The sequence below is a fragment of the Tupaia chinensis genome, unplaced genomic scaffold, assembly GCF_000334495.1.
Source record: "Tupaia chinensis unplaced genomic scaffold, TupChi_1.0 Scaffold138390_1, whole genome shotgun sequence".
Lineage (NCBI taxonomy): Eukaryota > Metazoa > Chordata > Mammalia > Scandentia > Tupaiidae > Tupaia > Tupaia belangeri.
Genome location: NW_006198287.1, coordinates 2288707 through 2301719, shown reverse-complemented (window position 1 = coordinate 2301719; position 13013 = coordinate 2288707). Strand labels below are relative to the sequence as shown.

General features: G+C 44.1%; 1 protein-coding gene across 1 annotated transcript in view; it reads right to left on the bottom strand.

Moving 5' to 3' along the window:
• Positions 1-11012, bottom strand: part of FDFT1 (farnesyl-diphosphate farnesyltransferase 1) — a gene marked incomplete in the record, with an annotated part of 32733 nt that extends 21721 nt beyond the window's left edge. The window contains 1 exon segment of the mRNA XM_027765450.1: positions 10780-11012. Coding sequence (XP_027621251.1) covers positions 10780-10875 — 96 coding nt within the window.
• Positions 11013-13013: the final 2001 nt, after the last annotated feature.

The following is a 13013-nucleotide window of genomic DNA, read 5'->3' as shown; positions in this document are numbered from 1 at the left end:
CCCCAGTGTCAATATCTGGTCATTCTCCAAATCTGATCACACAACTAACTCATGCCCCGGCCACCCCACCACCACCACCACCCCCGTGACGTCTGATCACTCTGGCCAGACTTCAGCAAGAATTTGCCTTATACTTGATATTTCCCTTTAATAATTCCCTATCCATCACTCCTCACCCCCACCCACCAGTCTCCCTGCCCTACCTGTAAATTTCTACTTTCCCTTAAATTCAGAATTAAACCCAGTTCTATACTGAAGTCTTCCCTGCCTCCCCACTGTAAAAGTATTTCTAAATAAAATGTTTTTACTGCTTTAACTACTAGTATTTCCAGTTCTGTTTTTTCTTTATTATCTGTTAGGCCTCTGCTATCTTATGGAAAGCTAGCTGTCTCTTGTAGGCTTTCTTCTCGTCTCTCCTTTTGAAACAAATGTAGTGAGTTATCTCCTTAGCTTTAGTCTTCTCTAAGAAAAACATGTAAGGATTATGTTTCCAGTAGATGGAGAAAAGCTTTATTTGCAGTGTAAGCATATCAGAAAGAAATGTTCTGTGTTGGATGTGCGCGCACATGTACTTTTTAGATAAGACTTTATTTTTTAGAATAATTTTGAGATTCACAGAAGAATTGAGCATAAAGTACAGAGTTCCTAATATACTCCACTCCCTAACCCCAGTCTCTCCACAGTCTTTTAAGAGAAACAGGAAGCACATGGCTAAAAAATATATACGGCATTTCCACTGGTTGAAAATAAATGTCTCTTTGGAATGTTAACAGTGAACCCTGGATCCTGGTGGGGCCCAAGTGGACTATGTTATTTTCATTTGCATACATTTCCTAACTTTCCTACCTAGATGCCATTTTCACAATCCTGAGGATTTCATTTTATTATCATTTTCAATAAAAATGAGCAGGAAACCATGAATTAGTACAGTGTGTCCAGTAAAGGCTTGATGAACACACGTATACATTCAGAGTATTCTTGTTCTGTTGTTTTTGTTAGCGGCATATGCCCTCACCAGAGACAGAGTAAGAAAGGATCCACAATGGGAATGGTTACACAGCAAGCTCATCTCCATCTCTCCTTCCTCTTGGAATTTTGGGCTCACGAACACAGGTGCCCGATGTGTTTCTTAAGCAGCTGGGTCCAGGACTCAACCATGGAGTAGGTCAAGTGAGATCGAGCCACCTCAATCACCATGCCACCGAATGGCCCCAATAAGAGTATTCTTAAGCAATTCACCAATCTCTTCCCTCTCAAAACATGGAGAGGCAAGATTTCACAGTGACTGAAAAGCAGAATGACAGCCCCTTATTGAGCTCCAGGTCAGCTCAGCACTTAACAGGTTCGTCTCTGCACTGCCAAATGATTTCATCTTCAGCTCCCAACCAAAGGTTTGGGGGAGGGGAAAGGGCCTGATGTCTAACTAGGAGTTTCCTTCAATATGGAAGTACAGTCACACTGCAGCAACTTTAAAGACTACTACTCCTTCCCAACGCGCCCTTTCTACTGACAGCGCGAGCCCACAAAATAAACAGCTTCCCTGGCTCCTTTTTTCTGTTACCTGTTTTTTTCAGTACCTCACACCTTGTAACAAGAGTTCCCTCAAATTACCAAGAAAAGTACAGGAAGACACAGCTATTAAGCATACTACAGAAAACACTACTCACTATAAAAATTTCCACTGCTTGATTCCCATGAGCTAGTGGGGAAAAAGCTAAGGCTGCTGCAGCTGGTCCCCAGTGCCTCCTGCTGTGAGATTGAGTGCACTCCCCCAAGAACTCTCTAGTGAGAGAAAACAGGGATGAAGGGCACTGAGAGGAAGGGCACGGAGTGGCTAGAACTCCAAGATTAACTCCCTCCACCAAGGCCCCAGCCTCAAGCTGAAAGTTCCATAAGTGACTGGCTACCAGCCCTCCCTGCAGCCTTCCTTTAAATAAAACAGGTTCCCTGAGGAGGAAGAAAAGCCAGAAAACCACAAATCTGAGAACTGAACACTAAGCCAGACTAAAACAGAACGTTTAGTGGCACCTACTGCATCCGGAGCACAACACACAACAATAATGCTTATAGAGGGTGTTACAGACCCATCATCTACCTGAAACTTCTGTGACCACAGCTGTAGCAGAATTTAGAATTTTAGGTGTTTTTAAAAAACAGGCAACAAATGCCTATACAGCCCCAGTCAGGGCGGAGTAGCATCCCATAATTGACCATTGACATTTCTTCAACAAAATATTTGAATATATTCAAGGTGGGGGGGGAGGGGCGGGGAGCAGGCTCCAATGGGGTATGGCCACATCACAATCTTTTTTCTTCCATTTTTCCATTCTGTCATGATCTGGGGCATACATAGGTGCCCTGTGTGTTTTTCAAGCCACCAGGGCCGGGACTTGAACCGCAGCGGACCATGTGGGATTCAGCTCACCAACATTTAACTATACTTAGTGGAATAAATGACACTTCAATTTTTAATCAAGTTAGGTTTTGCTGCCAGGTGATTCTGAGCCAGACTTAAGAAAATCTATTTGTCGGGAACCAGCAGTTGGCGTAATGGCTATGTCACTGGACTCCCATGTAGTCGACCGCGGTTCGAGTCCTGGACCCGGTGGCTTAAAACTCACACTGGGCGCGTGTGTGTGCGTGCCCAAGATCCCGAGAGGAGAATGGAGAAGGGATTGCGGCGTGACCATCCCCCCGGGGGGTGATTTCTCACTTTCTGTCTCTATGTCTCTCTCTCTCTGTCTGGTGAGCGCACGCTCCCTATAGCGAAAACCTCTCCAAAAAAAAAAAAAAAAAGAAAGGAAAAGAAAAAGAAAATCTATTTGTCTTCAGACCATTCTGGAGTTGAGAAATGGTGGTGAAGGAATTCTGATCCTGAATCTTTATTTTACAGAGGCTGAAACTATCGCTCGTAGGTTAAGTTACCAAAGGTTGTTCGCTAACACGAATCAAGAATTAGACTTATTAATAAGACTTAAGAGAAGATATTAGTCTAAAAAGAATTTAGATTTGATAGAAGCCAGATTTCCCTACTGATAAAAAGGCCTGATTTTTTTTCATTATGTGGCTTCTAGGTGATGTCACACAACTTACAGGGAACAGTATGTCCCTAGATTTATTGAAATATCAGTATAAATCAAGTTTAACTGAACCTTGAATACAAACCCTTCTGTAATAAAAATAAATAGCCTTTAATACCTGCTAAACATACATTTTTTTTCCCTCAGCTTGTTTTTATGTAAGAGAAAAACTAAGATAACATTGAGTCAGCAGGTGGTATGGTGGTTAAGGCACTGGACTCCCACATGGTCAGCCATGGTTCAAGTCCCAGACCTGGTGGCTTGCTTTCTCACTTCCTTCTCTGTCTCTCTCTCTCTGGTGAGCACATGGGCCCTACGACAAATTTAAAAATAATTATAGTAAATAAAATAATTTTTTAAAACTAAAATAATGTTAAATTTAAGGAAATGTTCTTTTCTACTTCCTATTTCCTCTAGTTAGAAGTATACTTAACTACTTTTTTAAAATGGCTCATGGAGGGTTAAAAAGTGTGGGCCAGGGACCAGTGAATGGCGTAATAGTTAAGTGACTGGAAACCCACATAGTTGACCGTGTGATTCCAGTTCGAGACCCAGTGGTTTAAACTTACTCCAGGGGTGTGTACATGTGTGCCCAAGATCCCAAGAGGAGAGTGGAGGGGAAGGGATTGTGGCAGGGCCATTTCCTCCGCGGGGGTGGGAGGTGATTTCTCACTTTCTCTCTCCCCAGCAAGTGCACACGCCCTATAGCAAATATCTACCTTTTAAAAAAAAAAAAAAAAAGTGCACTCCAGCTGGTAGCCTGGTGGTTAAAGTGGTTGGATTCCACAGCTGACTGTGCAGTTTAAGTCCCAGACTCAGTAGCTTGAAACATGCTAGGCACGCATGCATGTCCAAAATCTGTAGAAGAAGAAATGGAGGGAAAGGGATAGCAGCATGACATGGCCCACTGGAGGTGCTTTCTCACTTTCCCCTTGTCTCTGTCTCTGGTGAGTGCACATTCCTTCTCACATTATTTATTAATTGATCAGGAAAACTCAAATTAACAAAACAATACTACACTTTATTGTTCATTAGATCTCAGAGCTAGAAGAAAAGACAGGCCAAGTCTCACTTTTTAAAAATGCAAAAAGAGAGGATCAGACTGTGATGCAGTGGTAAACCATGAAGCTCTGCAAGGCAATCCTATATGGAAAGGTCCCCAGTTCAAGTCCAGAGACCTCTTTGAGTATGCCAGGCACATGCATGCCCAAAATACAGGGCTGGCTGAGGCTGGGGGCGGATCATAGCATTAAGATCCTGTTGGGGGAACCAGCAGTTAGTTTAATGGCTATGTCGCAGGACTCCCATGTAGTCGACGGCGGTTCACATCCTGGACCCGGTGGCTTAAAACTCATGCTGGGCGCGTGTGCGTGCATGCCCAAGATCCCGAGAGGAGAATGGAGGAGAAGGGATTGCAGTGTGACCATCCCCCCTGGGGGGTGATTTCTCGTTTCCTGTCTCTATGTCTCTGTCTGTCTGGCAAGTGCACGCACCCTATAGCGAAAAATCTCTCCAAACAAACAAAAAAGAAAAATCCTGTTGGGAGTGCTGTTTCTGTCTGTCACTCTCTCTCTCATAGAAAAAATAAACAAACTTAAAAGGTACAAGTGGGTATATATACTGTGTGGTCTTTATTCCTTTACCATGGGCACCCACTTCCCTTCCCAAGAGGTAACCAGCGCTAACATTTCCTCCCACAGGCTCATAGGGATGAATCCAAATAACGACTGGACCCAAATCACAAATCTATAAATTAACCCTCCTTGACCTGACACTCAGAGCCCCTGCTTTGGTATTATTTTTCTTTGTAGTACTTATCTGTGCCTGAAATGCGTATTTTCTACTTTTTTAAAAATGGTCTCTCTCTTCCACTAGTATATAAGTTTCATAAAAGCAAGGTCTTCATTGAGGTATTTCTGACACCTAGAATAATATCTGGTGTGCAGCTGGTAGTCAACTACTTGTTGCATAAATGAAAGAAGCTAATATGCAACGGACTTGCACCATGAGGAGAGAAAGAAGCAGCGAGGTGTCGTGGAGCACCTTTGATATGTAGAGAGTACAGGCAACAGCACTGGGATCTGATCAGTTGTCTGGGACCAATCAAAGCCTGAGCCCTTTAACCTGAGCACCCTCCAAACAGGAAGTACAGAAGTATTCAAATAGGCCTACGTTAGCATCCTGAAAATACTACTTACAAGTTTGATGACCAGGCCAGCCAGTGGTGTGGTGGTTAGGATGGTTTTCTCACTTTCTCTCTCTGTCTGTCTCTGTCTATCTCTCGCAAGCATGTACCCCCTCTAACCAAAAAAGAAAAAAGAAAAAAAAGAAGAGTTACATGACCCTGGAAAGTTCAATCTGGACTCTCCTTGTGACTGTTTTGGGCTGACAGAATAGTAAATGTGACTCAGAGGCTTGAAAAGTACATGAACATCAGGGTCTAATCTCTTCCACTCTCCACGTGAAGAATCTCAGGACAAGTTTGCTGGACGATGAGACACGTATAGTCCAGTCTCCCCCAAGTCTCCAGCCTGCTAACCACCAGATCATCCACAAGTTGACCTGCCAACTGGGGAGGCCCAAGAATTATGGACCAGGCTGGCCTAGACCACAGGAATGGCCCGCCCCCTAGTTTACCCAGAAAATTGTGAACTAAGTAACAACTGTCACTTAAAGTTGCTAAGTTTTTAAACATTGTAGTAAGATGTAACAAAAACTTTATCATCTTAGCCATTTTTAAGCCTGCAGTTCAGTACTGTTAAATACATTTACACTGTTATACAATCAATCTCCAGAATTAAGTCACTATACTTTAGGGGGACTTGTTACTCAATAAAAGTAAAGTGGTACTCTGAGACAATAGACTTAAAGAGCTTTAGCACAATGCCTGCCAAACAGTAAGAACTCAATACATACCACTATTACTAGTATTAAGTTGGCTACTCTAACTCCCAATACAATCTCCTCCCACTCCTTTGTCAGAAGAAAATTCCAAAGCATTGCTTTCATCATGACATAGTCCCGCTTCTGACTTTAATCTCTTTGAATACCACCCAGCTTTTGCTGACTAAATTTTCTACATCTAACACTCCTTCACTTTCAGCCCAGCTGGCTTCCTTATCATTCCCCACACAATTCCTGCTCAGTCCTACCTATATGATTTGGCTCATTTTAGCTTCTCCCCATTGCATATCCTCCGTACTACTGTAAATCTAATGCCAATTCAAGGTCTGACACCTTACAAAAGCACGTTCCCCATACTTTCTAAAAACTTCTCCCTCTACAGGGACCAGCAGTTGGTGTAATGGCTATGTTGCTAAACTCCCATGGAGCTGGCTGTGGTTCAAGTTCCGGGATCAGTGGCTTAAACTCACGCTGGGTGCATGTGCGTGTGTGCCCAAGATCCCAAGAGGAGAATAGAAGAGAAGGGATTGTGGCATGACCATCCGCCCTGAGGAGGGCGATTTCTCACTTTCTGTTTCTGTCTTTCTGGCGAGCACAGGCACCCTATAGCAGAAACCCCTCCAAAAAAACTTCTCCCTCTAGAATATTTCTATTTCATTGAAACTGAAATTTACTTACAGTTACTTAACATTTCCTAGGTTACCTTACCTATTCACCACTAGACTGTGAATGTGTTTATGGCAGGCATTTTCCACTTCATGTCCATCACACAAAAGTGTGTGCAACTTTTAGCTGTATCTGGACAATCCACTGCTTATAGTTAAGGTGACAGATCACAAAGACGTCTTCATGATCTATTACCTTAACTGTAAGCAGCACAGTGGCATGAGCTCTGGATCACATTCCAAGTGACAAAACCTGGCTCTGCAACACTCAGGCAATCAACTAACCTCTCTGCCTCAGCATCTTCATCTATAAAATAATAGATTTAGGAAAAATAATGGTAGCTTTCTCATATGGCTACCAGGGATTTAATTAATAATAGATGTAAGGTGTTTAAAATAGGGCCTAGGCATAGCAAGACCTCAATCAAGATTAGTCATGGGACCAGCAGTTAGCCTAATGGCTATGTCACTGAACTCCCATGTAGTCAACCACGGTTCAAATCCTAGACCCGGTGGCTTAAACTCATGCCGGGCACATGTGCATGTGTGCCCAGGACCCAGGGAGAAGAATGGAGGAGAAGGGATTGTGGCATGGCCATTCCCCCCGAGGGGTGATTTCTCACTTTCTGTCTATCTGTCTCTCTCTGGCGAGCACACGCACCCTGTGGCAAAAACCTCTCTAAAAAAATAAAAATAAAAATAAAGATTAGTCTTTAATATTATGACACTCTCTAAAAGGTAAAGATTTAGGTTTAAATTCTTTGCATCAGGGCACCATGATGGAACAGTAAGTCCTAAATGGCTGCAATTGGGGAGATATAGACTAAGATAATTCTAAGTCCAGTGTGATAAGACTGACTACCTGGAAAGTCAATCAATGCTGGTATCAGTGGAGGTGGTGGTGGCCGTGGCAGTGGCGGCATTTGGGACGGTGGTGGTGGTGTATGTGGGGAATGTTTGGGATGAGGAAAAGTGCTCTGGTTATATTTGTACATATTTTTTAAGGAAAAAAAATGAAGCAAGTATTACTAAAGTATATATTTAATCTTTGTTACATTATTTACAGTATTTTTGTGTGTTTGAAATATTTTGTAATGAAAAATACATTTCTTAAGGTAAATCAATCTTAAACTATGTCAATTAAAAACATTAACATCCATAAGAATTTTTTTTTTGTTTTTGTCATAGGGCGCATACATTCACCAGAGATAAAAAGACAGAGACCAAGAGAGGAAAAGGGAGAAATCATCCCCCAGGGAGGATGGCCACACCACAATCCCTTCCTTCTCTTCCATTCTCCTCTTGGAATTTTGTGCATGCACGCACAAGTGCCTGACATGATTTTCGAGCCACTGGGTCTGGGACTCGACCACAACCAGCCATGCAGGAGTCTGGGGCCTTAAGCACTACTGCTGGCTCCCATAAGAAAGAAGTTTAGGGAGCAGCAGATGGAGTAATGGTGCATTGCTGGACTTTCATATGGTCAACCATTTGAGTCTCAGATCTGGTGGCTTAAAACTCACTCTGCACACCATCCTCCCCCCCCATGATTTCTCACTTTCTTTCTCTCTCTCTGCCAAGCACATGCAACCTTTAAGCAAAAATCTCTCTAAAAAGAAAGGAAGGAAAGAAGAAATTTCAAGTTCTAAAATGGCTAGACCACACACAAGACTGTAATTTTGGAATACTACACTTTAACAAAAGAGTGATCAGGCCAATAAATGATCTGGAAAGAGTAACAAATGCTGAATAACTAAAGGAAAGGCCCTGAATATTTGACTTGTCGCATATCAATAACCGTAAAGAGAATTTGAGAGTTCTCATAAAATATTTCACATGCTCTATTACAAAACAAGGATTAGACTTCTGTAACTCTAGAGGTAGAACAAAGAGTGAAAGTTCAGTATAGAGTACGGTAACTCTTCCAGAACTGTCTGGAAACTGTCACTGGAGGTGTTCAGTTTCTTGAAACTGAATTGTAAAGCAGTGATTCTTTGTTTTAGGTCACAGATCCCTGGAAGAGTCTGATAATAGTAGATGCCATTCTCTCCTCAAAATGCACATCTGAATAACAAATATTTGCAAATAATTTCAAAAGAGTTCCAAGAAAGAAATCTTATCAAGAATCTCTATTAAAGAAATATTTGGAGACATGCAGTGGCACAGCAGTAATGCAGCTGGACTCACATGGGAAAGGTCCTGAGCATTCCAGGTCCTGAGCACACTAAGGGTGTACATATGCCTGTGATTCAAGCTGGCTAAGACTGGAATTGGATTGTGACATGGAGACCTTGTTGGGGGTATCCCCCTACTCCCTCCTTACCACTCTCCCCAACAGAAAAAAAAAGCAAAAGACAAATATTTATACAGCAAGGCTCAGGAGCGATTTAAAGCTATATTTCCTTTAAGCATTCCTTTATTCCAGCCAAAAGTGATTTTGTCCCTTCTTTGAACTTCCTTATGACATTATTTCTGCTACATTTGCTTAAATTTTAAAAAACTAGAAACTTATTGAGGGTGGGACATCCTACTCTTCATTCATTAATTCATTTTCATATGTATTGACAAGCTATCAAGTGTGAGGCACTAAAGATATCAGGTCGTCAGAAAAGTCATGATGTACTTCTCAGTTTTTCTATTCAAAAACGTGTCGTGACTTTTCCAGCAAAAGTTGGAAAAGTTTGATACATCATATAAAAACCCTGCTATTTTCAAACAGCTTAAAATCCAGAACCAAATATAGTATCTCAAATCTGAAAGACACTTGGAAATAGAAAACAAATACACAAACAAAAGACTATGGGACTGTTATAAGCTGAAGCTGCTGGGAAAAAAAAAAACAGTTGAAGGCGGTTCACAGGTAATAAAAGACATCTCAGTGGAGTGCCTTTCCAAGCAATACAATCTAGCATAGGAGATGGTGTTCAGTGAAAGTCTGCTGAATGGTCAACAGAGGTGGCACTCACTGGAGCTGGACCTTCAAGAATAAAAAGGATTCTGAGTTATTAAAGAGCATTTTTTTTCTGATGGAAAATTAAGCGTTTAATAAAGGAAGCCAATTAAGAGTTTGTTTGGAGAGGTTTTTTTTTTGCTGTAGGGCGCATGCGCTTGCCAGACAGAGAGAGACATAGAGACAGAAAGTGAGAAATCACCCCCCAGAGGGGATGGTCACGCCGCAATCCCTTCTCTTCCAGTGCGCCCGGCGTGAGTTTTAAGCCACCGGGTCTGGGACGTGAACCACGGTCGACTACGTGGGAGTCCAGCGACATAGCCATTACGCTAACTGCTGGTTCCCTTAAGAGTATGTTTTAAACAAAGTACAGTCTTTGACTATGATCTTTCCATTAGAAAAAAATTTCAAAGCTTTTGATATAAACCACGAATTCAGCTCCATGTGTCCATTCGATAATCACAGATTTACTTTCTTAGTGAAATAACGATCTTAAACATTCATTTATCTAATAAAGGATACAAGCGCAAGGGGGACAAAACACAAATAAAACCAGGTCCTGGCCCTCAAGCAGTCAACAATCTAGCTAATCAACAGACACAGAGATAACTCACAAGAGCGTGAAAGAGTGGATGTGCCGTGGAAACAAATTCAGCAAGCACAGGAGTGACTGCCTGCAGGAAGCTGGAGGACGCGTCTGGAAGACGTGATGTAACTGAAAACTGGAAGGGGGAGATTTCATTCCCGAAGAAGTATTCACGCGATGGTTATCTGTGCACTTCATTCTGTTACCCAAAAATTTCTCCCAGGCCCTCTCCTGCCATGTCATCTCAGTTTCGTAACCCACCGACTACAGCACAGGTAAACATCAATGCTCACAGAGACAATGAAATGCAAAACTACCTGGAAAACAGGGCCTGAAGGCGCAGCAGCAGTTAAAACACCAAGACAATGCGGTGGGGGAAATCCTGTCTAGAAGACTAGGTCCACCTGGGCTCGACGTTAGGTTAACCGGAGTCGGAGAGGGAACGGGAGGGGAGAGACAGACCAGCCTTCCAGAAGGAACCACCACGCCGGAGGTGCGAGGAACCAGCTCGCCGCGTCCCTAGCCCGATCCCCGGCCCCGCCGCTGCGCGCGCAGCCTCCCGGCCCAACGGGGATGCAGGGATGCTCGGCCCACCTGGTCCTTCTTTATCACCTTCCACTTGCCTCCTATCCGGAAGCGAAGCAGGTTGTAGAACTCCTCCGGATGCCCCAAGCACTTCACAAACTCCATGCTGGAGGTTGGGCTGTGACCGAGGCGCGCACCTGTCGGGTATCTCCGGCTCGCAACAGCTGGCACTCCTCTGAGATCTAAGGCTAAACGGGCTAAAGAGGCAACGCCGGCCGGCGGGCGCAGAGGCGGGCCCAGGAGCCGTGGTCCCGCCCACCTCCCGCGCTCCTCCCGCAGACCTCAACCGGCCTCCGGCTCTCGCGCCTCTACCCGCCCGCTTGCGGGGTGGGCTGACAGGCGCTGATTGGCCAGGGCCGCTCGCACCAGGAAGACGCCGGCCAACCGACAGTGGGATGAGCCTGGCGTGACAACCAGTCCCTAGAAGCTCATTGGAAGGCGTGAAAGAGGCAGGCGAACCGGATTGGTGCCCCTGTAGATATCCTTCGTTTTCCTCGGCCAGCCTCGCGTTGGGAGCGTTGTTTGGAGCTCAGGTGAGCTGGGACTCGCGTGGGTCTGTGGGTCCGGGCGTCCGAAGGGCAGCGTAGGCAGGATTCCCACGATTTTGTCAGTAAGCCGCCCACGTGTTCTGCCTTGTTTGTCTCTGAGGGCTAAATCAGTTCCGCTTCGGCCATGGCCCTAGGGCGCGGAATCCATGGGCGCCAGAGAAGAAAATGCCACCAGCATGTTGTCATGTCTTTATTGCCACAAGAAAACAGACGACTGACAGTCACCTCTAGTACATCCTTGCAGCACAGCTCGGCGGCCTTCCACCGCCACCTCCTGCTCCAGGAAGTCTCGGCGCCCCGGCTAGCGAAGATACACACCCCTCCTTTGGTCCACAGAGGGCAGAGCACACTCCCTCACCGCCACCTCCTGCTCCAGGAAGTCTCGGCGCCCCGGCTAGCGAAGATACACACCCCTCCTTTGGTCCAGTATCACAGAGGGCAGAGCACTCCCTCTCTCCCCCCTCTGAATCATGTCAGTCACTCTCTAAGGTGTTTGCTATCTCACCTAGCTCCAAGAAAGGACTGGAAGACTTAATAGACCTTTACAAGGGTAACGTGGAAATGTATCGTCTTAGGTCTCTCAGGAGTACGAGAAACAACTGGCTACACAACTCCTCTGCCCTCTAAATAAACACAGCAACCAGTGATCATTTTAAAACCTGTGTCAGATCAGCTCACTGCCCCAACTCGTGCACTGTCTCCATTTTACTCAGAGCCAAAGCCCTAAGTCCTAACAAGGATCTCCAAGTCTGTATGATTAGCCCTCGCCCCCATTAACTCCGACTTTCACCACTTTCTCTGTTTCTGGTCCCAGGGCCTTTTGATCTGGCTGTTCGCTTTTCCTGAAATATCTTCTCCCAGTTATGGCCACCTCCTTCATATCTTTGTTCAAATCTTACCTCATTTGGGTCTACCCTGATCACAATAATTTATATTGCAGTTTGCCCCCTGCAGTCCACCGATGATTCCCTTATCCTGCCTTAATCATTTTTTTCCTATAGTATTTATCACATTCTAATATAATAACATGCTAGTATTTATCACATTCTAAATAATAACTAGCTTATGATGCTTAGTATGTTTCCCCTTGCTAGAATGTAAGCCCAATGATGACAGATCTTTGTTTTGCTCACTAAGGTACCCATAAGCATCTAGAATAGGGGCCAGCAGGTGATGTGGTGGTTAAAGTGGCACTGGACTTCCAGATGGGCAACTGTGGTTCAAGTCCTGGACCTGGTGGCTTGTGTTCTCACTTTCCCTCTCTTTCTCTGTCTTGCTCTGATCATACTGGAAAATAATAATAATAAATAAAGTTAAATAATAATTCTTCAAAAAATAATTTTTAAAAAATCTAGAATAGGGCTTGACATATTCTAGTGACAAGGAATATTTGTTGACTTGAACTACGTCTAGGGCATCTCCTCACTGATGGCCAAACCGTGCAAACTGAACTTACCAGCCTGGAAATCTTTCCCATTGAAACTGCTTTTCCTATGACTGGCACTAATAGCCTCCCAGTTGCTTAATGTCATTCCTAATTCTTCCTTCTCTCCCTAAACCCACTCCTTTCACTCCTATGGTGTCCAAGAAACAAACAGAAGTCATTTGTCTTAATCTGTCCTCACTGCTCCATTTTGGTTTAAATCACATCTTTTATCCTACATCATTTTGAGGTAGACTTACCCTATCCCTCTC